This window comes from Tiliqua scincoides, chromosome 2 (genome assembly GCF_035046505.1).
Source record: "Tiliqua scincoides isolate rTilSci1 chromosome 2, rTilSci1.hap2, whole genome shotgun sequence".
Classification (NCBI taxonomy): Eukaryota; Metazoa; Chordata; class Lepidosauria; order Squamata; family Scincidae; genus Tiliqua; species Tiliqua scincoides.
The window spans coordinates 185,449,657-185,473,394 of record NC_089822.1 but is presented as its reverse complement, the minus strand read 5'-3'; the positions used below and the strand labels follow the sequence as shown (position 1 = coordinate 185,473,394).

The 23,738-nt window shown below is 40.3% G+C and overlaps 1 protein-coding gene across 4 annotated transcripts in view; it reads right to left on the bottom strand.

The window, feature by feature from the left end:
• The window catches only part of RAPGEF6 (Rap guanine nucleotide exchange factor 6), a 176,745-nt gene that overhangs the window by 42,861 nt on the left and 110,146 nt on the right, over positions 1-23,738 (bottom strand). For all 4 annotated transcript variants that reach the window (XM_066616335.1, XM_066616337.1, XM_066616336.1 and 1 more), the window contains exons 7-17: positions 18,164-18,295; positions 14,457-14,640; positions 12,692-12,828; positions 11,578-11,736; positions 10,958-11,110; positions 9,839-10,003; positions 8,338-8,445; positions 7,855-8,058; positions 6,344-6,452; positions 5,230-5,473; positions 1,627-1,784 (exon numbers count right to left, since the gene is read on the bottom strand). In XM_066616335.1, the coding sequence (XP_066472432.1) occupies positions 1,627-1,784; positions 5,230-5,473; positions 6,344-6,452; positions 7,855-8,058; positions 8,338-8,445; positions 9,839-10,003; positions 10,958-11,110; positions 11,578-11,736; positions 12,692-12,828; positions 14,457-14,640; positions 18,164-18,295 (1,753 nt within the window). The remainder of the gene's footprint in view (positions 1-1,626; positions 1,785-5,229; positions 5,474-6,343; positions 6,453-7,854; positions 8,059-8,337; positions 8,446-9,838; positions 10,004-10,957; positions 11,111-11,577; positions 11,737-12,691; positions 12,829-14,456; positions 14,641-18,163; positions 18,296-23,738) is intronic.

Below are 23,738 nucleotides of genomic sequence, written 5' to 3'. Positions count from 1 at the left end.
GAAAGATGTACTTATAGAAACACATGTTTTAGCTTACTGAGAAAGAGCATAAATACAATAGCGGCACACTACAAATATGTCAGGGAATAAATTAATAAAGAGGAAAATCTTATTTTGATCAGAGATGATCAAGGGTCATAACAAATTGATGTACACTGCAAATTAACAAGTTCCAACAGGAGCTCACAAGGAGGTTTCAAGAGAAGTAAAATTATGGAGCCACCTTGAGTGCAGTTACAAAAGCAAAGGACCTCAATGATAAACAATTACGAAACACATACTGTATTTGATTAGTATTTCAGAATGAGCTTTGGCTTTCAGAAATGTTCTCCCTGTTTTCCTACAACTGGAAAAGTACTATTAGACAAAGTAGACTTTTTTCCCTGAATTGACTCAGGCAACAAGTTTTGTATTTTATTTCACAAAATGCTTTACAATCATAATTGTCTGTGTCTTCCTCACATTCTGTGGGTCCAGGATATTGTTATTCTCCACAAAGAACTTGGGATAAAAAACTGGTGGAACCCAAGACACAAAGTGATCACCTGACAGTGGCAGAACCCACATTCAGATCTCTCAGGGCCAAACTATGTGTTACATTAAACCCATCAATAAGAGATGGGCTTAAAAGAAGAAGTGCTACTGCTTCGCTTGTTAAGAAGAAGCTGCCAGGGAGTAAGCAACCTGGATTCAGACTGCAGGACACAATGAATAAATACTTTCACTCTGCAATGTTTTTCCACCAAAAATCATCCTAGTTTAGATCCCTGCAGGCTGCAATTGTGATCTGGATCCCACCACTGTGGTTCTTTTTTGTGAGGAAAAATAGAAGCACTCGCTGTTGGAAGCATCTGTTTGAGGCTCTCTTTTCAGGCACATCTCTTCTGCATGACTGATTTCCCCGCAACATCAAGTCAATTCCTATCTTTTCTCCTCACCTCTCTTCCAGCTAGCTTTCAGGAAAAACATTTTGATCACATTCCTCCTTCATCACATGCATACTTTCCACATACTACTAAAGCCATTTCTGCATATATGCAACACTGCATATATGCAACAGGGATCAAACTGTACTGAGCAGAAATGGGTTAAGGCTCCCCCACTTGTCACCACTCAAATTGTGCCTTAACTCTTATCTAGAAATATATGATTATAATTTTAAATCTAGGAATATACACTTTACTAATAAAGACAACCATGGTGACGTTCCCTCATCACTAATCAATTGCAGCCGTCTTGTCCGTCCATCCCCCCAAGCACAAAACAAACAGAGCATGCTTCCCATATAGGTCTGTGTGGGGCTGAATTTGCCTGACCCAGAGAGCAGCCTGCCTGGTGGCACCAGGCCATGTACAGGCTGACAGAGGCTGGAGAAGACAAGAAGCAGCAAGGAGTGGCAAGTGGATATAGGAACCTCCCCATCTTCCCAGAAAGAAGACTTAGGACCCAGACAGCAACTAGACCAGGTAGTAGGAGCAAGGAAGGAAAGAGGGACAAGCCAGGGGCATATAAGGAGAGGCCAGGGATGAGAAAGGGCTAGAGGTTGGTTGGTAGAAAGTCTTGTTTTGTTTTATTAAATAGCAATGACTCAAGTGTTTTCAAAGTAGGAAAAAAACAGTATTTTACCTGATGGATTAGAAAAATCCAACATGCTGGTTGTAGGTTGCAAGAGATCAGGACTGCTCGATGAAAGTGTACCAGGAATAGGCATAATTGCCAAACTGTGTCTGCACTGTCTTGTTCCCACAATACTGTCATCCTGAGATTGGCTTACACTGCCATCACTGTAAAACAATATTAACAGTTGACTGTGTTATGCAGTCCAGAAGTACAGTTACTCTATATACTTGAGTTGAAACAAGAGACAGATTTCACAAACAGAAGCATGTGATCCTGAAACAGTATTTTTAAATTTTTTAAAAAATTTATTCCTTTGTTATTTGCAGGCCTTTGTGTCTCCACGATGCAGCATAAAAGCCAAGTTGCTTATCTTGAACTGCTTTCAGAGCATGTAGCACACACTGACACATTTAGAACTGCATATATGCTGGTCCACATGTAGGGAGGTTTTGGATTTTGCATAGCAGTCACAGTATGAGAACAGAAATAAATATCATAAAGCATACACTATTATCCAATGCTATGAATTTGGAAGATCTAAATAAGACCAGTTGACACCAATCTGTAGACTGGGTTAAACAGTATAGCTGTAGGTTTCATTAGTTATTATTAGAAATAACGCCGGCGACTATAGCAGTGGTATTCCATTCAGTCTGGCCATCACTGAGGCAATGTGGGGAGGGAAGAAGCTGAGAGAACGGAAATTTGCCATGTGGTCTGTATCAGTCTCTATAGTTGTGCCAGAACAAGCTATAAGAGAGAAAAGGAAATGTAAAACAAAAGATGTGGGCAACTAATTCTCTTTACGAACATGTTCAACAAGCCACAGGAAGAGTCTTTTGCTGAACAGCCCCAGTATGACAAGTTCAGGGCAAAAAAAACATCTCCCATTGCCAGTAAGGTAGCCAGAAAAACCTAAGCAAGGAGGTGCTGACCTCTAATACATGTTGACCATGAGACTAAGAGAGTTGGTGGGATTAGCACCTTGACTTCTGCATTAGAGACTGCATATGCAACATTTCCAAATGTGTGACTGCACGAATACAAGAAGGACAACACTACACTATGATTCGTCTTCACAGAGCCACAACAGCTCTGGCTCTTTGACAAGAGAATGTGAATACAGGACTGCAGTTTAGATTGGCTCTTTTGGTTCACCAAATTGCTCCAGGACGTATTGTTTAACAAAAAGACTCCTTAGTGACATTAAAACTGTTCATTCCCAGCAAAATGGAGACAAAATCAAAACATAAAAAAAACAAAGAAGTAATTTCCAATAGGGACAGCAAGACTTTCATGCAGTTTGTGCAACTTGCATCCTTCTATACACTCTGCCATAATCCATTCACAAAGGAAAAGAAATAACCAAGGTCAAACATAAAGAGTAACCATTCTTAAATGAATTGTGCAAAATCGTTCTGTAAGTTTTGCTCAGGTCTCTAGTAATATACTTTGAATTGTATAACTCTTATTTTTTTCAAAACAAAAAGGTATCATTATTCAGTAATAATGCTAAGGTAGAATCCAATTCAAAAATCAGGTGACCAAGAATCTGTAATAATGGTACCAAAGACTGTATTTGGGGTATTGAAGAGCAGCTCAGACTAACCCTCTAAACAGCCATTTCCTTAATGCTATAATTACAGGGGACTTGTACATCCCTCGTAAAGTTAGATCTAACTACTCCTGGGTATGACAGATGAAGAAACAGTGTATATGAAGAAAGAAAAGGATATGAAAGACTATTTGGGCAGAGCAAAAGTCTAATCAATGACTAATTAGTCTCTGCTTTTTAATAAAGAAGAGTGCTTGAAACAAGAGAGTGGAGGACATGGAAGGTACTGGAAATTGAGGAAATTGAACCCTAATCTTCTTAGCACTGGCATTACGTGTGTGCTGCCAGCTCTGGGTATCAGAAAAGTGATGTAAAACATGGTTGCGGCACACCAGGGTAGGAGGGAGAGCTGGCACTGGCCAGCAGTATTTGGCACTGGGTCTCAGAGTAGGGAGGACACTTGCAATGAGCTGCTGGTGATAAGCAGCATTGCCACATGGCAGTGTGGCGTTTTGGGTTGGGGGGGCATTCCAGGGCAGGAAGAGAACAGGGCAGGAAGAAGAGACCTCCTCCACCAGATCCTAGCTTCTGCATCAGGCTGCAAAGCCCACCACAGGGTTTCTCAAGTCTGCGCTGGGAAAATAGCTGGCACAGACTCAAGTAGCCCCAGTGCAGGGCCTGGAGCTTTCCTCAGGGGAAGGGGACAAAAGGAAGGAGGCCTCCCTGGTCTTGCTGGATACAGTGGTAGCCATTTTTGCATTGCTGCATCTGGTGGTGCTGGAGAGTTTAGGATTGGGCTGCCCGAAGTCTTAAACTGAGTGAACACTTTTTGATGGAGTTGTAATGCATTAAGCTATTTGCTGCTCACCTTCAAGCACTTAGCTGCTTATAGAGCATTTTTGACAGGAAGATGAGTTATAGATATATTTTTAGATAAATAAGCAGAACTGAAGACAGTAACTGCCACAGACTGCAGCGGTAAAAGAGCAACTTGTTTCTTCACTAGCTGGACTGATACAGCTTTCTCTAGCCCAGTCATTTTCAACCACTGTGCTGAGGCACACTGGTGTGCCGCGAATGGTCTGCAGGTGTGACAAGAAAGTTTGGGGTAGGTTCATTTATTAATAGGGCCTTTGGGGGATGTGGGCGCCCCACCAACACATGGTGTGCCTTGTCCATTGTCAAAAAACTGATGGTGTACCTTGACAATTTTAGTCCCTTGCCAGTGTGCCATGAGACAAAAAAGGTTGAAAACCACTGCTCTAGCCTAATGTGAAAGGTGCTCAATACAGCTTCCACAGCCAGGCATATCCTTTTGCATGCAAAACCAGGAATATTGTTACCAAATAGAGAGGGGCCATAGGTCAGTGCATGGGCAACTGCTTTGCATGAAGGCTGAGTCTCCAGCATCTCCAGGTACAAAAAAAAGTCCTGTCTGAAACCCTGTAAGCTGCTGCCAGCTACTGCGGGCAATACTGAGCTAGATGGACCAATAGTTTGACTTGAGGTATGAGTTCTTGGCCTTTTTAAGATCTTTTAATAACTTTTAATATCTGTTCACAGGCTTGGGGCTTTTTAACATTGCTGCTGTTGCTCTTTTACACTTTTTAATATCCGATTGCTGTTTTTAAGACGTTACTTGAGAATGTGTTTTTATCTTGTTTTTAACTGTGTTGCTTTTTGTATTCTTTTTAATTATTGTAAGCTGCCTTGCGTCCCTTCAGAGAGAAAGGCAAGATATAAATATAGTAAATAAAACAATAAATAAATAAAGTTCCCTATGTTGCTACTTGCCAGGTGACATTGCAGATGTTGTTCCAGTGGGAGAAATGCTAATTTTTATGAGGACTAGGGAGTTGAGGAGAATGACAATAGTCAAATTGGCATGTGATGTGATATGATTTTAAAGGGGGAGATACATGGCATGCAAAAAGTTCAAAAGAGGAAACACTCCAAATCTCAATTTTCAGTAGTTTTTCCTTTTTAGAAGTAAAGCTTAACCAAAAAATATATTTTTCAGTTTATGATACAATGGTGTTATCATTTTCTCATACCTAAACAACTTCGGTGGCAAGATGCTGAATCGGGTCTTATCTAAAATTTTCTTGATTCGATTTCTCCCACCAGATACAGTGTTTGCTTTAATTTTCTTGTTTCCTTTCTCACGTGGAAACATCTGTTCTACATCTCCAGGAATATCAGGGATGGAATAGCGATTATTTTTCTTTTCCGCAATTTTGGGAATATGAGGAACTCCATTCTTCTCCTGCCCTATCCTGCTAAGCAGCTCTTTGAACACTGTAAAAAAAGAACATCCATTTACTGAAAACTAATTCTGTTAGATAAAAACAAGGCTAAATCTTACAAGTAAGATTTTAAACATTAGATTTCAAATTTGCTTTTATGCATCAAACTTTACAATTAATAAAGGTAAGTTTACTAGTACTTCAACAGGAGTAAATGAGTGGGTAGAATGGGGGTTTTTAGGGTTGGGGAGGCAGCGGGTGGACCGGGCCCAGGATGGGACCAGCCTCCAACACTTAGGTCGTATCCTAACAGAAATTTAACTGGCACAGATCCAAGTAGCTCCATTGGGGTGCAAGGTAATTAAATTCCCTTACTCCGAGTTTCGTGGCAGCCACCTCCTATCCTGTACTTGATTCAGCGCAGGCCAGTTGGCCTGCCTGTTCTAGTGCAGGTTAGGATTGGGCTGCCCATTACATCAGCAGGAAGCCATGGCAAACACTGTCATTACATGTAACAAAAAACAAGATGGTATGAAACTTTACTGTAATTTATTTAGTGGCTTGCAACATTTTGATCCTCCTATAGATGTCATCATATCTGCCATAATAAAGTAGACCAGATTTGGAATACTGCTTAGGTGGCCCAAACTAAACAAACAAACAAACAAAAAACTGCAGGAACAGTTTTCTATATACAGGGGGCTTAGAGACTACAGTATTTGGAAAAGAGCAGTCCCCTGTCCCATTTGGCAAATCTCACTTTTGAAATGAAGGGAAACTTCAGAAGCAGTTCGGGATTTATAAGGGAAATCCACTTAAAGAAATCCACTCTCCATGTGTAAGCCTTTAGACACACTTAAAGTAGGTATTTGGATCCTGGCCAATATCTCTTTAAGAGTTTTGTTTATACAACTATACTCACCAAAAATATTTGTTTTTACAGTAATAGAAAGATGAGTATTGTTCTTCAAGATTTCAGTGGCTTTTGCAAATGTAATGTTCTCAAAGTTTTGTCCATTTATTTCCATTACCTTTAAGAAGGAAAGGAAGAGATAATTCAATGTTATATGGAAGGCTAAATTACTACAAAAATGAGACCTCGATGCATACTGTCTCAAGCATATTTCAGGCCCATCAACACATTCTGAAACCCTACTTCTTGAATGCCTTAGAGCAGAACCAGCCCTAACCTCTCTGACTCCTGGGACCAAGCAGATATGGCACTGCACCCCTCCTCAATTTTTGTCATCTGCTTTGGTGCACAAAGCACAATATGCTTGCATGTCCCTCCCCCCCACCCCATCAGATTTGCAACACAGTGGTGCTTCTTCTGCTGCCTCTGCTCCCGAACTTACACATACCTATGACAATGTCTCCCTTCCCAGCCAGCCATGCCATCCCCATTGAAATGAACAAGCGGGCAAGGTGGGGAACAAGTGGAGTAGCAGCCACCACTACAGCCTCCCCCATCACTCCCTGAATAAGGTGAAACAGAAGTGTACATGAGGTGACAACAGCTGAAACTCTAACCCAGAAAGAATGTGGGGAAGAGGAACCAGCAGCTTGGACATGTTCTGCCACCTACTCCGTCAAGTATTGGATTCTAGGGCCTGCAGGGCCAATTGGAGAGTTGCTACTGCTTTGATTTTACAAATTAGTATTTTAATGAAACATGATAAAAGTATATTCTTGACACCTTTCAGGATCTTCCCTTTCACTTGCAAAACTTTTCATGACAAGTCATAGAAGCCAAACAGCAATAAATTTGAAAGAGAAAAGTTACATGAGAAAAGTTTCACATGTTAAGTGAAAATGGACAATGTCAGTAAGGAGTAAGTAATTTTCAAAGTCAGGCACAGCTAAGTAACTCAAAATGTGAATTATAAAACCAAATGTAAATTTATAAACCAATTATAAAACTTCATGTTCCAAGTCAAGAGAAACATTCACCGCTTCACAACTCATATCTTGGATTACTTTGATGGGTCCCACTTTAAAAAAAAACATGCTAAAACATGTTTAAAAATGTTGTTTTTCAACATTTTGCAGAAGTTCCCAAACATGGGCCCAGTTCAGATTTAATGGCCCAACCATGGTATGACCATCAGAAATGTTTCGAAGGATCATGTGCTCCTTATACCCTTTATTCCCTTCTTGGTTCATGGAAACCACATTTTGCCATGAAGTCCAAATTAAGCAGACTATAGTAATCCTTAACCATAAGTTTGAACAAGAACAAACCATGGTTAGAAACAGGCTCTGAAGATATAGTTAGCATTAATTGCAATTTGCCAGACCTGGGTGCTACACTAATCTATGATTACGTTAAATCAGGAACTAGAACTGACAATCAATTTCATTTGCTGAATGCACTTCACTTAACCAACTTAGCTCTACCTGAGATCATAATCAAGACACAACATTTTTCTTTACCTGATCACCACGTTTCAGTCCAACTTCCGCTGCTTTACTTCCTGGTTCCACTGTCTCTACAAAAATGCCAAAGCCCTTTTCACTTCCTCCAAGCAGGCTGAAGAAAAGTGGGGAATCTCTGGAAGGTTTCTGTAATGTAATTTGTCTCCACTTCGCTTTGGCAGCACAGGCAATGTTTAGTAACCTGAGGTGCCCCTTCATTTTCTGCAAAATGACAGATAAGAATACAATCCATCTAGAATTAGATAACAGTGCAAACCATAGGAAACAAACTATTGTTCTCACACAGCCAGACCCCCAACAATTCCAATATTCTTTGCCAAAGATTATGCTATAAAAATTTTCCAATTTTATCTCTAGAATATACAGGTTATTGAATTCAAAACATAATATTCAATTAAAACCTGCTATAGTTTCCATGTTTTTAGTAAAAATTTTAAAAAAATATATGACAAAATACTATCAATTCCATGTGGGTCCTACCGCATTTTCCAAGTTTTTTTCAAATTCTTCCAAAAACCGTGTCATGGCTGTATCTCCTTCAAAGTCGTTAAAATGGTTGTTCACCCATAGTAGTACAACTCTGGTAACCTAAGAGTAAGTACATATGTGGTTTCTTTGTAAGAGGAAAATAGATTTGACATTTTCAATACAATACCTTAACTTGTAACTATTTAAATAGCTTTTAAATCAATTCCAAACCTTTTCATTCTGTGAGGAAATTTGTCACAACCACTCTTATTTTATTAGAGAACAGACCTACAAACTATCGTTTGGAGTAACAGGCTACAGCGTAGATCATTCACAGTTCTCATTAACCAACACTTCAAAATCACGGTCACTGTGAAATATTGGTCACTTGTTTAAGGAAGCTTTCTATGAGATTTATACTAACAAAGCAAGAGCATGAGAACATTCATCTTCTGACATAGTGGTCAAGTGGGCTGTGCTATTACTGCACAATTCCACCAGTACTGGCAGTATGGCAGTACTGGCAGATACCGTGACAGGTTAGAATAAGAAAATTTTTAAAAGAAATCTAAAAGCTGATAAGTTCCTCGCATAAAAGGCATGCAAGTTACTTCCCATTCTGAGATGCAATGTTTTTCTGTTTGTAATCAAAATTACTGCTCTGTATGACACATAAACATGAACTCCTTAAGTTATAATGTTGGTACACAATCCATTTTCCTTGTAAAAAAATTTTTTTTTAAGTTCCCAAGTTCACAGTCTTTTTTGACTTGCCAGAAGGATAAAAGTGTCTCCCTGCAAGTATTGCAAGAAAACATTTAAATTTTATAGACAACTTTAAGCAAACGGTTTTCAACAAAAGTTTCCCCAAACTGATATATATAACTTAGCTAAAAAACAAAAAACAAAATGAATGATTCACCAACATGTGGAGAAATCCTTAGCTGGAAAGATAAATGGTCAGTGTATAAGAAAACTGCATAATGTGAAAAGACTTGAAACGTATATTAGAATTCATTCCTAGAGTACATCCGTCTAGAGTCCAGTCTCTGGATTCCTAGAGTCCAGTGTCCAGCCTAGACTCTGTTTCACAGTATTTTCATTTATCGTAGCATCAGTATTCATCAAGAAGTGTAGATCAATGCTTAGGGTAGCACCAAAAATATCCCTTACGCCAGAGCAAAAATCCCTCCCCTGAAATAAGTAACTCTGGATGGTACCATTATTTATTCATAGCCTGCTTTCCTTTCCTGGAAGCATCAAAAGCTCCTTACAATATAAATAAAAAACAGTTTTTAAAAATATACAAGGTACCACTACAAAGCAATAATTAAACTACAATGTTAAAGATAAATTATCAACAAAAACAAATACTGTTAAAGGCAGATCATTAAGCGTTAAAGGATTTTTGAAACAAAGGTCACTAAATATGAAAAGCTTCCTAAACCATGTAACATTTTAGTTCATGAGACTAAGCAAGAACTAATTGGTGATTTCTAATTTAGGAACCAACCTTATCCCTGAGATTGTCTACTTGAAACCACTCCAAGAGTTTTTCCCCAACCTCCAGAGAGCTTGACAGAAAAGTTCGGTATGTTAACAGAAAGTCTTCAATGTATGTTGGATCTACAATAGAGTGCTCTTCTATTAAATGCATGATGAGGCGTTCAGGTGTTGCCTTAACGACAAAAAACTAAAGTGAGTAGAGCATTATTTTTGGCATAACAATAAATATGTCCTTTTGCAATATTATTAACTAAGGTGTACTCAAAAATGTAATTCCTAAATCCAGTTTTTACTTGTCATCCTCACTAAAGTTTTTGCCCCCCCCCCCCAATACTTTCTAGATACGGAAACAGCATCACCAAAAATAAAATTTTGATTTTGCTCTTGGAGTCTTCTTGTAATGTACTCAGGTAAGTATTTCTGAAGACTGAAACACTGAATGAATCCTAATTCCCTAGGGGGTACCCCATTCCCATAACATGTATAGCTGTTTCCCAAGTTCAATTCATCAGGATGAACAGCCCAATCGTAAGCTTCCTGGTGCCTGGAGCAACAACGATGCCAAAATGGCAACTGCTATATCCTGTGGGTGCTTAGAAACCACCAGAGGTCTCCTTGGGGAAAGGGGGCTGTTTTGCCAGTACAGACTTAAGAATCTGTGTCGGACTTTGCAGCCCAATAAGGAGGACAGGATCTGGCAGAGGTGGTCTCCACTGGTCCCACCGCCCACTCAGGCTGGTTCCTACCCCCCACCCCACGCATCCCCCCAGCCCGGGACACCCCCTCGCCCTGAAAGGCTGCACCGCCGCCCGGAGGTCATGCTAATCTTCGGCAGCCATGCAGCGTCCTCCTCCTGGTGCTGGGCTTAGGGCCAACTGTTACTGGCCCAGCGCTTCTATCTCCCACAATGCCGTAAACCTGTTTTAGACAAGTTTATGACAGCTAGCACCAGCGCTAGAGCCTAATAGGATTGGGACCTAAGTCCCACTGATCTCATTCATCACTAACTAAATTAGGATATAATCCATAGTCTTTTGAAACAGATGATAATTTAAACTGCAGAAGCAAATAATAAAAATTGAGTCAACAATTTTTACAGAATGCAATAAAATATTTTTTTGATCACCTTAATGACTATGTGTCCCTTCCTGGTTCCACTGCGATCCAGCTCCCTATGCTCCTTTACCATAACAATTTCTCCTTCTTCTTCGACTTTGTGCGTATTTTTTTCAACATGGTTCAGAATTCGCCAATAGTCCTGCTGTGCTATACAGACAAACTGTCCAAGAATAGCAGAACAATTAGCACACCAGCAATAAAATGAAAATCCATCCAGCAGCCAAGCCTGGACAGATGTGATACAATGATAGAAAAATATTACTGGAGATTATTCTATCTCCATTTTACTTGCAAACCTTTAGAGATGAGCAAGACTGAGAATCTTAAAGACAGCAACAAAATCTAGGGGCGAACCTAGAATCTAACTCAAAGAAGGGGAAATGTACATTTTTCTTTTAACTGTCCTGAGCTCATTTCAGTGCACTACAGTTCTTTAAAAAGAAAAAACCTCTAAAACAGCAGCAGCAGTTTCTGCAATAACAGAGACTTGCAAGAAAGTGAAAGAGGTTACAGCTAACTAAAGAGCGAAAATTTCTCTATTCTGTTTCTAGAAGGAACATTGAAGTAGGTCAGATTCTAACTTGAGAAGCTTTAAATGACAGAATTACTAGGAGAAAGTTGTCTTACCTGGCAGTCATCTACTTTGGTCCTAACCACACCATTCATGTATTGCTTTTCCAGAGAAGGAGTAATTCCAAAACTATTCCCCATACAGAGACTCTCTGTTTTCCCATCGGGATAACCAATTTCCACAGTGCCATTTAAAATAACATACCAAGAATCAAGCTAGAAGAAAAATGCAAGTACAACTATCAGCAAATTATGACAACCAAAGTAATGATTCAGTTACAGATTCACTGAGTTGCATTTATTCCAGTATGGAGCTACTATCAAACTAGACAGAACAAAAGCTTCTTTTTGAATACCACCATCTAAAGGAGGGGTGCCCAAACCCTGGACCGGGGGCCACGTGGCCCTCTGGGCTCCCAATCTGGCCCACAGGGAGCCCCCAGTCTCCAATGAGCCTCTGGCCCTCCAGAGACTTGCTGGAGCCCATGCTGGCCCAATGCAACTACTCTCAGCGTGAGGACAACTGTTCTACCTCTCACTTGAACTGTGGGACGAGGGCTCTCTCCACTACTTGCTGTGATGCAGGAGTGGCAGTGAAGGAAAGGCTGGCCTTGCTTTATGAAGGGCTTTTATAGGCCTTGAGCTACTGCATGACTTTCATTCATTCATATAAGTTCATCTCTAATAAATTCATTTATGTAAATTTATTCAAATTTTAAATGTAAATTATTTTTTTTCCTGGTCCACAACACAGTGTCAGAGAGATGTGGCCCTCCTAACAAAATGTTTGGATGCCCCTGATCTAAAGAGTACCTCTCCAAAGTAACTACATAGTCTGACACACAACTGTCATTGATATTCATAATGGATGCATGTTATGCAGTAGAAAACATTTGAAAACTAAACCTAAGGGACAGAAACATTTATATGAAATGGCATCTCAGTGATAGAAGATGTTCTGGGCTTTCAGCAACCTTGCAACAGGGTTCATTAACCACTGGAAGGAGGCTCTGGCGCTTCTGATTACATGCCACAGCACTGGGAAGGCATGGACTGCTGTAGGTTCCATTCACCCCTCCAATCTACATGGCAGAAAATCCAAAATTATATTTATACCATAACTGTTAGTTGGAAGGACAGCAATATATCCATGGTGTTATGCAGTACTTACTTCTTGCCCATCTTCTAGGATAATAGCCCCTGTTTGCTCTACAACTTCAAATATCATCACAGAGCAGAGTTCTCTTCTTACAGACATAGTCATGTTAGCAAATGCTGGAAGCTGATGCATGAATTCCAGTAATTGTTCTAGCAGAACAATAACAAAATGAAACATACATAGAAAATAAAACAAAGAAACACCTTGTTATGCTCAATGATCATCTGTGTTGATCTCTTATAACACTCCTGTTAGTTAATAACAGCACTTTCACTGAGTTGGATCCAAATACACCCTTCTGCTCACAGAAGACGCATTCCTCTTACAAAAGAACTGTTTGACACATCGTACTAGAATATTGCACAAGGAAAGTAAATCTAAGTCAAATGGTGCTCACTCAGTTTCACACCTCTTGGCTAAGCAAAAACACAAGAACTGCCTTACAACCTGTCAGAACACTGTGTCAAGTCTTGCAGACGCACCAAAGCAAATACTAGCAGAAAATAAGGCTATTTTGTTCTCTCCATGGTTCTTTGGATCCAACCCAAAGTTACTATCTCCCTACACACATCAGCAGGTAAAGGGCTAAGAAATGGGAGACCAGTCATTGTTACACTAGGATGGACAAATCCGGTGTACTTGGGAGCTTCATAAGCTGTTTCAGTCCCACCTCATCTCAGCCTTACCTCATCTCGGGGTTATTAAAATTCACAAAATTCAACAGTTTTTGTTCCTCACATGATTCAGATATATTTACATAATACAGGTTGAGCCTATTTATCTGCACATTTTCCATCCACAGATCTGGCTCAATGCAGGTCCCCCTGACCCGTGTTGAGCTAGCCTTGGCCCCACCTGAACCCTCTGAAAGCAACAGGAGCTGTGCTCTGGTTGTCTTGGGTTTTCTGAAGTCCACATCCACCCATGGCCTCTGAGGACTTCAGAATGGCTATTTCAGGCTGAAAAACATGACTTTCTGTTTCATTCAGTAAACCAGAAGTGACGTTTTAATGCCTTTTAAGGCATTCTGAGGTCCAGGGAAGGCGCACAGACGTGCACAGCCTCTGCGGGCTTCAGAAAGCCTTCTGGAAGCAACTAGAACACAACTCTTGTCACCTTTGGAGGGTTTAAAGGGGCCAAAACCGCAGATTTCTATACCTGAAGTTTTCAGTATCCACAGGGGGTCTGAGAACGGATCTCTCGCAGATACCAAGGTGCTAGCTGTACACCAACATTTATTTTACTTCTATGTACAGATATGGGATTTTAACATGCACTTAACATAGTTATGTCACTATCTTCTAAAGTATTAGCTAGCATAACATTATGAATACATTTGTTAAACTTACCAGAGACTCCCCTCCCCCCGTCCCCCAAAAAAGAATGGATCTAAATTTACACTCACAGAAGCACAATAAGTCTTTCATTCCAACTGCAGCACTCCAAAAAGTCAGACCTGGAGGTAAAGAAACCCTCTGGAACACAGTGTGGGATGAGCTGTGAGGGCTGCAGGGGTTGAGGAGAATCCCAAGAAACCAAGCATACCAAATATTTGCTATGAATAGAGAACCATTTGCAGAATGTGTTTCACCCAGATTCTAGGGGCTCCCTCCACTACCAACAGCTCCCTGAATCACATCCCACATTGCTCCCACAGTTCTCTCAAAACTCAGAAGCAGCTTTCTGGAGGCTCTGCAGCAAGGAGAAGGGTGACGGAAAGATCCCCTGTACTAATACTATTCAGTCTAATTGCAACCATCGTCATTACATTTCTCACCAATATCATCATCCGTTTTATCAGCAGGTTCTTTTTCAAGGCACTCCCGTACAACATCTCGTCCCAGCAGTGGATTTGAGGTTCTCTCAATGTCCTCATCTTCTTCTTCTTCATCTTCTTCAGAATCAACCAGTGCCTCTGGGAGTCCAGTCAAATCTACATCTCCCATTTCACTTTCAGTAGCCTGCAGATAGGACAAGGAATAGTCCTTTCAATTGCTGAAACCCCACTTACAAAACATCCCGTAAGCAGACAAATTGCATAGAAATGGGTGTTTATTTGATCAAATATCAATAGACAAAGTCAAAAATTTATATTTACATATGGATATTTTTTGAAGAAGTCAATTATGTATATGTAGGCCATCAGCAATTCTTGCATCCTTACAGAACTGGTAGGAAAAAAGTTATTATCTTTGAAGCTTTCTGCTTGCTTTTAAAGTATTTGTTCTAGAAGTGCCCAGTGAGTTGGAGTGCTTGAAGATGGTTCAGAATCTGCAATTAGCGCAGAATGTGGCAGCCAGGGCAGCTACCAGAGCTAGGCTATTTGATTCTGTTGGACCACTGCTTCAGTAACTGCACTGGTTGCCCATTTGTTTCCAGGCCCAATACAAGGTGCTGGTACTCACCTTTAAAGCCCTTCACAGTTTAGGTCCAGGTAATCTAAGGGACTCCTTCCTCAACTCCCTACCAAGAGAATTAAGAACCACCCCTTCCCTCATGACTTTTCAGCGAGGGTTCCAAACATTTGTTTAGTCTGGTGTTTGGGTGATGGGTCTATGTCTGTCCTCTGTGCCATTATGTTATAATAATACTTTGTTGTAGGTAGCTGCCACCCTAGTAGTTTTATTTGTCAATGATTTTATCTTTTGTCTCATATATTGAATATTTTAGTATGGATTGCGTAAGCCGCCTTGGGCACTTCCCTTGGGATAGAAAAAGCGGGGTGTGTGTGTATGTACTTATATGGGACTATGCCCAAATCACATATTACTAGGAACATGTAAACCTCTGTTTTCAGGGTTTATTGTCTAAACAGGGGTAAAATAGCATAAAACTACAACAGAGGGTAAGGTTTTTCCTTGTTTTTTTAGTTCTTTGCCCTTGCCACAGGTTTCACTGTCAATCATGTACTCCCTCATTTCTTTGAAAAACAAAGGTTTTGTTTATTTTTTCCATAAAGATATAGTGTGTGAAGGAGTTCCAACTGGGGTAGAAACTGTGGCATACAGAAAGAGCTGAAATCTCCCTACTCCACTTGTAGTTTTGTAACATTTTGCTCTCTCCCCCCCCCCCCACAGCACCATTTAGGAAATAAACCCAGAAAGAGTCACATTTTTGTGGTTGCATTCTGATTTAATGTTTTTTATTACACTATTTTTTATTACTTGTTAAACAATTATTGCATATTATATTTTGTTCTTATTTTGCATTTTACTGTTCTGACTATAGGTCCAGTCGATTTATACATGAATTTTTTATACACGGATTTGATTCAACACGAATGGCCCCTGCAAATGAGAAGGAATGTGCTGATCCCTAGAGAAGGGGAAAAATGCACCCCTTTAAAATCAGTTTAAAAAACTGAACAGTCCTTTAACAATAGCCTCGTTAATGAGAGGGGGGGGCAGCTGGCCAACAATCCATCAATCCTTCTCTCTACAGCGGACCCCTCCCTTCCCCCTGAACACATGAAAGAAAGGTGATCACTTTGCATTGATGAAGGGAGGGGCTGAGTGAAGCTTCTGGAGAAGGACTGATTGATGGATTATCTTCCTAATGACTCTTTTTACATCACAAAGGTCAGCAAGGCTGTTTTTAAATCACCAGAGCAAAGAAACTTTGTTTTTTAAATTGATTTGCTATAGTTAGTTTTGCCATCCACATGTGTGCTTGGAATAATGAGTATCAACCTGTATATGGCATGCCCGATTATTCAGAGGAAAAGGCAGGATACAAATCATTTAAAAATACGAAGGGTATGGTTTGGCCTTGATGTTAATGTTGACAGATCCCTAGTAATTTTTTTAAACTGCACACGCATCCAAAATGCTGTAGGTAAACACCCCAAGCAAAGTGGCACTTTGCTGCTCACTAGCATACCTGGGTTTAACCTAGAGTTGGAACAGTTTGGCCATTTTCCACCCACCACAAGAAACTCTGTAGGATTTCTTTCACAACAGGTGGCTGGAAATATCCCAGTATTCGGATTACTTAGAGATCTGAGGCCTGTTGCTATGAATTTATTCATTCAAATCCAGGGTTACCCTCCTAGCTGCCAATGAACATGTGGATATCAGTCCAAAGCACCTCTTGTCCTATAAACTCTTCACTGAAGAATTTCACTTCACTTCTCTCCATAAGGCACCCAGGCAAAAAAAGCTCAGGAATTGAACAGGGTATGTGGCAATTGGTTCTCCTAGTAAGGCGGAGAGAAGTCCAAAATGCAAAGAAAGCATGCCTAACACAAGCAAAACTATTTTGATCATTTATGCAGAGTTCTCCTTCCTTGCTACAGTATGAACAGCTCATGATTAAGTTGACAATTCTTTTGTGGGCAATTCTTCTAGTTCCACTTTAAGAACTTGCTATATTTAATTTCCTCTTGCAGCTATTCCATCACTTGCTTCAAAAGCTATTCAGTTCAACACAACAGATCAACACAAATTTTTTTCAATCTGCCATTTGCCAACAATATAAATGCACAATGCTATGAAAACCTCTCCTTGCATCTCCTCTCCAAGAGACATGCACAGTGCTCCCCTGATGTCAGTGGCAGAAACTGTTGTTCACCGCTTTCTTTTCTTCTTCACCAGCCACCACAGCTCATTCCCCAAACCCCTGCTCATACATAATATTATATTATATTGTTATTATTATACTGCCTTTCTCACTGACTCTCACAACGAGTAAAAGTCAAGATGGTTCACATAGAAAGGCTATCACCAAACCATTTTTTTTCAATTATTGTTTTGTAAGATATTTGTAGAACCCTTCATTTCCAGATGTATCCCCTTTACGGCATGGTCATCATTTCTTCTTAACTTGGTATGCCTTCCGAGCTTCCAGCAGAAAAAGCTACAAATCAGCCATGCTGTTAATCATTCTTCTTGGAAGCTGACCTTCCACACTCCTCTGTATTTTGTGAGAGATAACAGTGACTCCTCCTGGCTCTGTCTTCTCACAACAGCTTGTCAGCTTCGGTCTCTCTTCCAAGGCCTGACCAGTTATTCTTGCTTAGCTTTCTTCAGGCAGATGCCTCAACAAGGCTTTATACATGAAAAGAAACCTGTACCACCTGCACTTGTTGCTGGTCAACAAAGCAGCTACAATATGCCCTGCTTCAAAGTTTCTCCCTTCTAGTTCTCTCCTTATAACATGCTTCAGAAGTAAGGACAGAGCTACTAATACTAAGCACATACACGTGAACATAAATCCTCTTGAATACATAAAGTCACACAAAAGCTATATTTTAATTCTTCTGAGAATTCAACATGAAGCAAACTACAATTCTGTACAAACTGTACAAATCAAAACTTCAGGAGCCATTGACATATGATCAGACTAGAGATATTACTTGTTCATTTTGCTACTATTTAAAAATGGATGAAGTCAACTGAAATCATCAACAAGCAATGCTACTCTGCACAAAGTCCTTCTCTAGGTGCTCTCACATTTTATAAAGATGAAGTCAGGTGACAGTTTTACCTGGTAGATGTCAGATAAACTGCTGCTCCCAGAATCACTGGCAATGCTGCAACCTGACTGGCTTGAAGGGACATGAGTCACCTGTGAATGCTGACCATCTGTGAGGTGCATCTTCGTAAGATCTGCTGGAAGCTGGAAGCAAAAAAAGGGGGGATGGGGAGATTAACAGGGTTTCAAGTGCTTCATGCTGCATCTGAGCTAGTTTTAATTAACAGTATTGGAGAAATTACAGAATAAGTCAGCAATATTTAAACCAAACAAAAATGAAATCAAAAGTAAAAGTAAATACTACACAACAAATTCAAAGTCTTTTTATAACTTAACCTTCAAATCATTCCCTTATTCAAAAGTTAAATATGAATGGCAATCTACTCACAGAAGAGACTTCAGTACAGAATATACCTAGCACTTCTTTCTTTCTTACGCAAAAGCACATTCTTAATATTATGGCTATTTTGAATCAGGCTGAAAGCAATGACACTGTCTCACTTATTGCCCAATCCTAATCAACATTCTAGTACCCATGCAGATACAATGCAGCCCCGAGGTAAGGGAACAAACATTCTCTTAACTTGTGAAGGCCTTCATGACTGTCCCTCCACCGCAGAATGTAGCGCATGCCCTGTTGGCACTACTGCAAGGATGCTGGAAAGTTAGTTAGGATTGGGCTGCCAATTATACCAATAACCATCTTTTATCTTATCATGTTTTCAGTCCATTAACAAGGATAAAAACTGTCCTTAATCTAGTAGCATGGATCTACTCTTTGCATTTGCTACAGCAATAAAAATACCTTTATATGCAGAGGGGACGTTCAAGTGTCTGCACAGACAACCACTCAAATAATTATAGCTACAAGTACGCAACCTATTCTCCTTCAAGGTCTCTGCCCAGTCATATGTAGTAGACAATAGCTAGCTTCCCAGATACCAGGGGATGGGTGCAGGTCAATAAGAGGCATTATTGAATAACATGCCCAGATGAGGCATCAATCTTCAACCTTGTGTCCTGGACATAGTGCTAGACAAAGGTCTACAGAGTTAACCATATTTTTGTTCTTCATACTTCTAGGACGAAACCACAGCTCCAGCTCAAAGCGGAGGATGAAACTACTTTGGAAAATATGGCTTCAAGAAAGCTGATGGCTTTGTCTTTGCCAAGTGATAAGCCTTAGAATCAGATTTTGAGTAAAAATATTTTTGCACTTGCAAGCCTCCTGGAAGCAGATAGCCTGTTTGCATGGGAATGATTCAGTTCTACAAACAAAGTAGGGAAGAGTTTACTTCATATCCACTGTGAGCAGAGCTTTCTCTTTCAGAAATTGGGCTTTGAAAAAGTACATGCAATATCTCAAGTCTTGATTAATGTGGAATGTTGAGACCACCTTAAGTAAAGAGGAAGCATCCAGCCTCAATACCACTTCACCTGAACAGGGTCAGAACACAGAGCACACAATTCACTGGCCCTCCAAGCAAAGGCCATTAGAAACACCAACCTAAAGGAGAACAGAAATAAGTAAGGAGCAGCCCAAATGCTTAGATAGCAGAAAATCTAGGAAGTTGATGAGAGTTTTCCTCTGTTGCAATGATTTCAAGGGAGCCACAATGAATTAATTCCCCATCCCATATATTAGTGGCTTCACTATTGAGTGGTGCACTGGGATGAAATGTTCACCCTCAAAGAAACTGCTTGGATGAGTGCACTGCTGCAGGGAATGTAAGGTTTGATTTGGAATGGAATAACTAGAAGTTTTGCTGACTGCACTTGCTGACAATGCATTTGAGGCCTGAATACCAACCAGAACCATTTTTGTATAGGTCTCATGCAGAGATGCATCAACAACATGGCTGCTGTAGTAGATGCAATGCAACCTAAAAGTTGTGTCATTTGATGTGTAGGTTGGTCAGCTGAAAAATACATCTACAGCCATATACTATGTAAACATCCTCAATGTTGAGGAGACACTAAAATGAAGCACACTACTGATACAATTAAGCACTGACAGCAAAACTGGGGATCCTTCCATTATGGACATTACATAAAGTGAAAATACAGGCTTCGCCCCATATTGGCAGGAGATGTGTTCCTGCTCCCTCTGCAGATACCAAAACAATGGATAAAGGTGAACCCTATACTTACAGTACTGTGGTACCACACAAGCCCTTCCCTGTTTCTCATCTGCCTTCCTTTGCAACACTCTTCCCTTGCAGCCGTTCCTGTTACAGAATGCTAGAGGAGGAAGGCAAGAAGCAGTCAGCCAGAATGCTAGAGGAGGTGGACTAAGACAGTGTTTCTCAACCAGTAGTATGGGTACCACCAGTGGTACTTGAGGTGGTGTCTGGTAATACTCGCAGGACACCTTGACACCTATCATTTGGCAGTGAGACCGGGAATGTGATGCAACAAAGAGTGGTAGGAGGCTTGGCTCGGAGGGCACAACTCCAAAGCATGCCTTTCCATGCTTGAAAAAGCCTTTCCATCCACCCTGAGCCTCTTATTGGTGTTTGTCATGTTGTATCTGACCACCCAACCCAGAAGTGACTGGTGATGATACATCACTAGTTACTTTCAGTAGTACTTCAAAAGGCGGATAATGTGAAGTGACATGATGGAGAACACATCCTGAAAAATATTGGAGAAAGAGGACACTAACAGGAAGCTTCTGTTCTTAGTTAGTGTTCTTAGTCTCCCACTTCTAGTATTCTGGCTGACTGCTTCTCACTTTTCTCCTCTAGCATTCTGTAACAGGAAGGGCTGCAAGGGAAGAGTGCTGCAAAGGAAGACAGATAAGCAATGAGCACACAAGGGGATTGGAGAACCGTGGATAAGGGGATCCTCAAGGCAGAATGTTTTCTTCAAGTTTTACCAACCCAGATGGCAACATCTGCTTAGCATTGCAACATACAACGGTCTGGCCAGCAGACCAGGCAATGCAAGGCTAGCTAGACCTGTAGTGCAAGGTGACTTCATCAGCATATGCTGATATGTACATTAGCACAGCACTCTTGGATTTTTATTCTTGGGGACAGGGGTTACAGTTGCAGCTGTGGCAGATCTCAACAGCTCTGTCCTATCCACAACCTGAAGATTCCATTTTTAGCTGCAGATGCACATGCACAGCTGATTTTGCCACTGCAACGTTCCCTAGGATCGATCTTTCAGTCAAATAGATGGAACAAAAACTAAGCAACACTATACCAAAAATACACTGGCACATACATCTGTGTGCAACTGCATTCAGAAAAATCTATTCCTATAACATCATCATTTAACAACTGGATTAATTTGTTTAAATTAATAGATAAGTCTTTAACTCAGTAAACATAAGGGGGAAAATCTCTACCTCAAGTAACTCTCCGTATTTCAATAAAAGTAATAAAATATTTAGATCAGAAGCACAGTGCCTTGCCCAACTGCTATTAAGAGGCTGCGTTTTCAGACTGTGGTAGTATCTCTGTCCCAAGTGACATGTTCCAGCTCATATGAGTGACAGCAGGAAAATATAGCCATTTCTAAAGCTATAAAGGTCAACTTGTATGAAATCCATTTTATCTTATTTCAAAATCATCTTTGCAAACTTTAAAAACAAATTATCAAAATTAAGAGCAGAAGCATTCTGTTCAGCTTGAGAATATAAAAACAGCATTTTCCTGGATACTTCTGTTGAAGAAGAACAGGTGCAGATTAGTGAAATTGTTCCAAGGACATCAGGAAGTTTCCAAATTTGGATAGTCGATTCAGAAGCCAGTTTACAACAGATTGGCCAGAATGTCAGGCTGCTTATATTAAGGAAGAAAGAAAAAGAAATTGCCTGACACAGTTAATTGGCTTTCTGTTAGCACATTAGAGAGAATCCAACATACACTTGCAAGATCGCTTTACCCAAAGGCAGATCCGAAACCCAACATACTATGCATAGTATGGAGTCCTAGATATTCTAGCTAACGTAGGTAAAAAATTCTATTGCATATTTTAGTACTTCTTAACTTACACTAAGATACGTGAATAATCACATTTGTCAGAATATTGAAGGTAAGCATGCACAAGTAGCTAACATCTTGGCATATCCCACTCAGCACTGTTATTTTTAAACAAACAGATGCATGACACATCCACATTCAACATTATTTATGTAATCACTTTTTATGCCATCCTTTGGACACAAGATGTTCAAAATGCCTTAGTCAGAAATGCCCCATACGTTACAGAACTAAGCTTTTGGTCCCATTTCCTGAGAACTCACAACTGTATAGACAAAAAGGGAAACATTATCAAGAGTTACTCCCCGCTCTGTTGACAAAAGGACTTGCAGCACGCACATCTGCCTCTGCCCATCCCTGGAGGCACACCAAAATTGGTATAAGATATTTCTGGTGATGAGGCTTGTGCAACGGGCAAAACAAGAAGATATGTTCTAGTGTCTCCAAGTGATTCAGAGCCTTGCTGACAGAGGTATTCCCTTGTACTGTCCCCAGAAAAGGGCCGAAGGAAGGGCATTATATCTCACCAGTATAAAGGCTCTTCTTAGCTGTGGGCTATGCAAGTAAATTAGATAATATGGGCATCCTACAAGCTGGGCAGGTATCATATTTCAAGATATGGGACAGCCCAATTTTCAAATGGACACACCTTTCAGCAGTGACACCTCAGCACTGCTCAGCAGCTGAGAGCCTGAGGGCCAAAGAAAAAGCTTCCACATGCCACTACCGGCCCCGAGACCTCATGTTTGACAACCCAGTATAAATCTTTTGTAACTCAATGTTTCCAGGGTACAAATTTGCCCTCTCCATCCCAGTTCATCATCTGTTTCAAAAATTCTACATATAATCAGGCTCCCAACACACTAGTTGTTTAGCTGCCCATACGCTCAGCGATAAGTATATGCATTTCATTCTTTTCACTTAAAAAATCTTGCAAATCCTACACCATCTGATGTTCTTTCCAAGTGGCAAGTGGAAGAAGTCCATTTCTTTCTTCTAAAATAGGGACTGTGTACACAGCAGAAGATTCACTGCACCTAGTTCCAACCATAGTGCAGCGGAATCTCCTATTCTTTGCATATCTATCTTCTGGCTACTCTGCAGATTCTGGGGACTCATTTATCCAAAAGGGCCTCATTTAACATAGATAGGCTGCATTTTCACTACACTGTGCTCAGTCTTCAATTCATGAACCATCTTCTCAGACTTCCACTTATTTGTTCCTTGTCTTTCTGCCCTAATAAGAATTTATTTATAAGCATTGCTAATCCACTTTTTATTTATAAGCATTTATATTTCACCTTTTGTAAAACAATACGTAACAAAACATCTTCGGCACAGTGTAAAACAATAAAAATAATAGTGGCTAAAGAAACTCTATTCAACTGTGTCACTGAGACAGTCATATAACAGATGTTAGTAATCAGGCAGCTAAATACACACTAGGAAAAGGGGCGAAGCGTACCTCTCCATAACTTTGGTGTAGCCACAGCTCTTGCCCACATCCTAAACAAACATGCATCAGACATTTGATGGAATGCGGAGAGTCATTCCAGAAGATTTTGGTACAGGTTGTATGAAAACAGATGATCCTT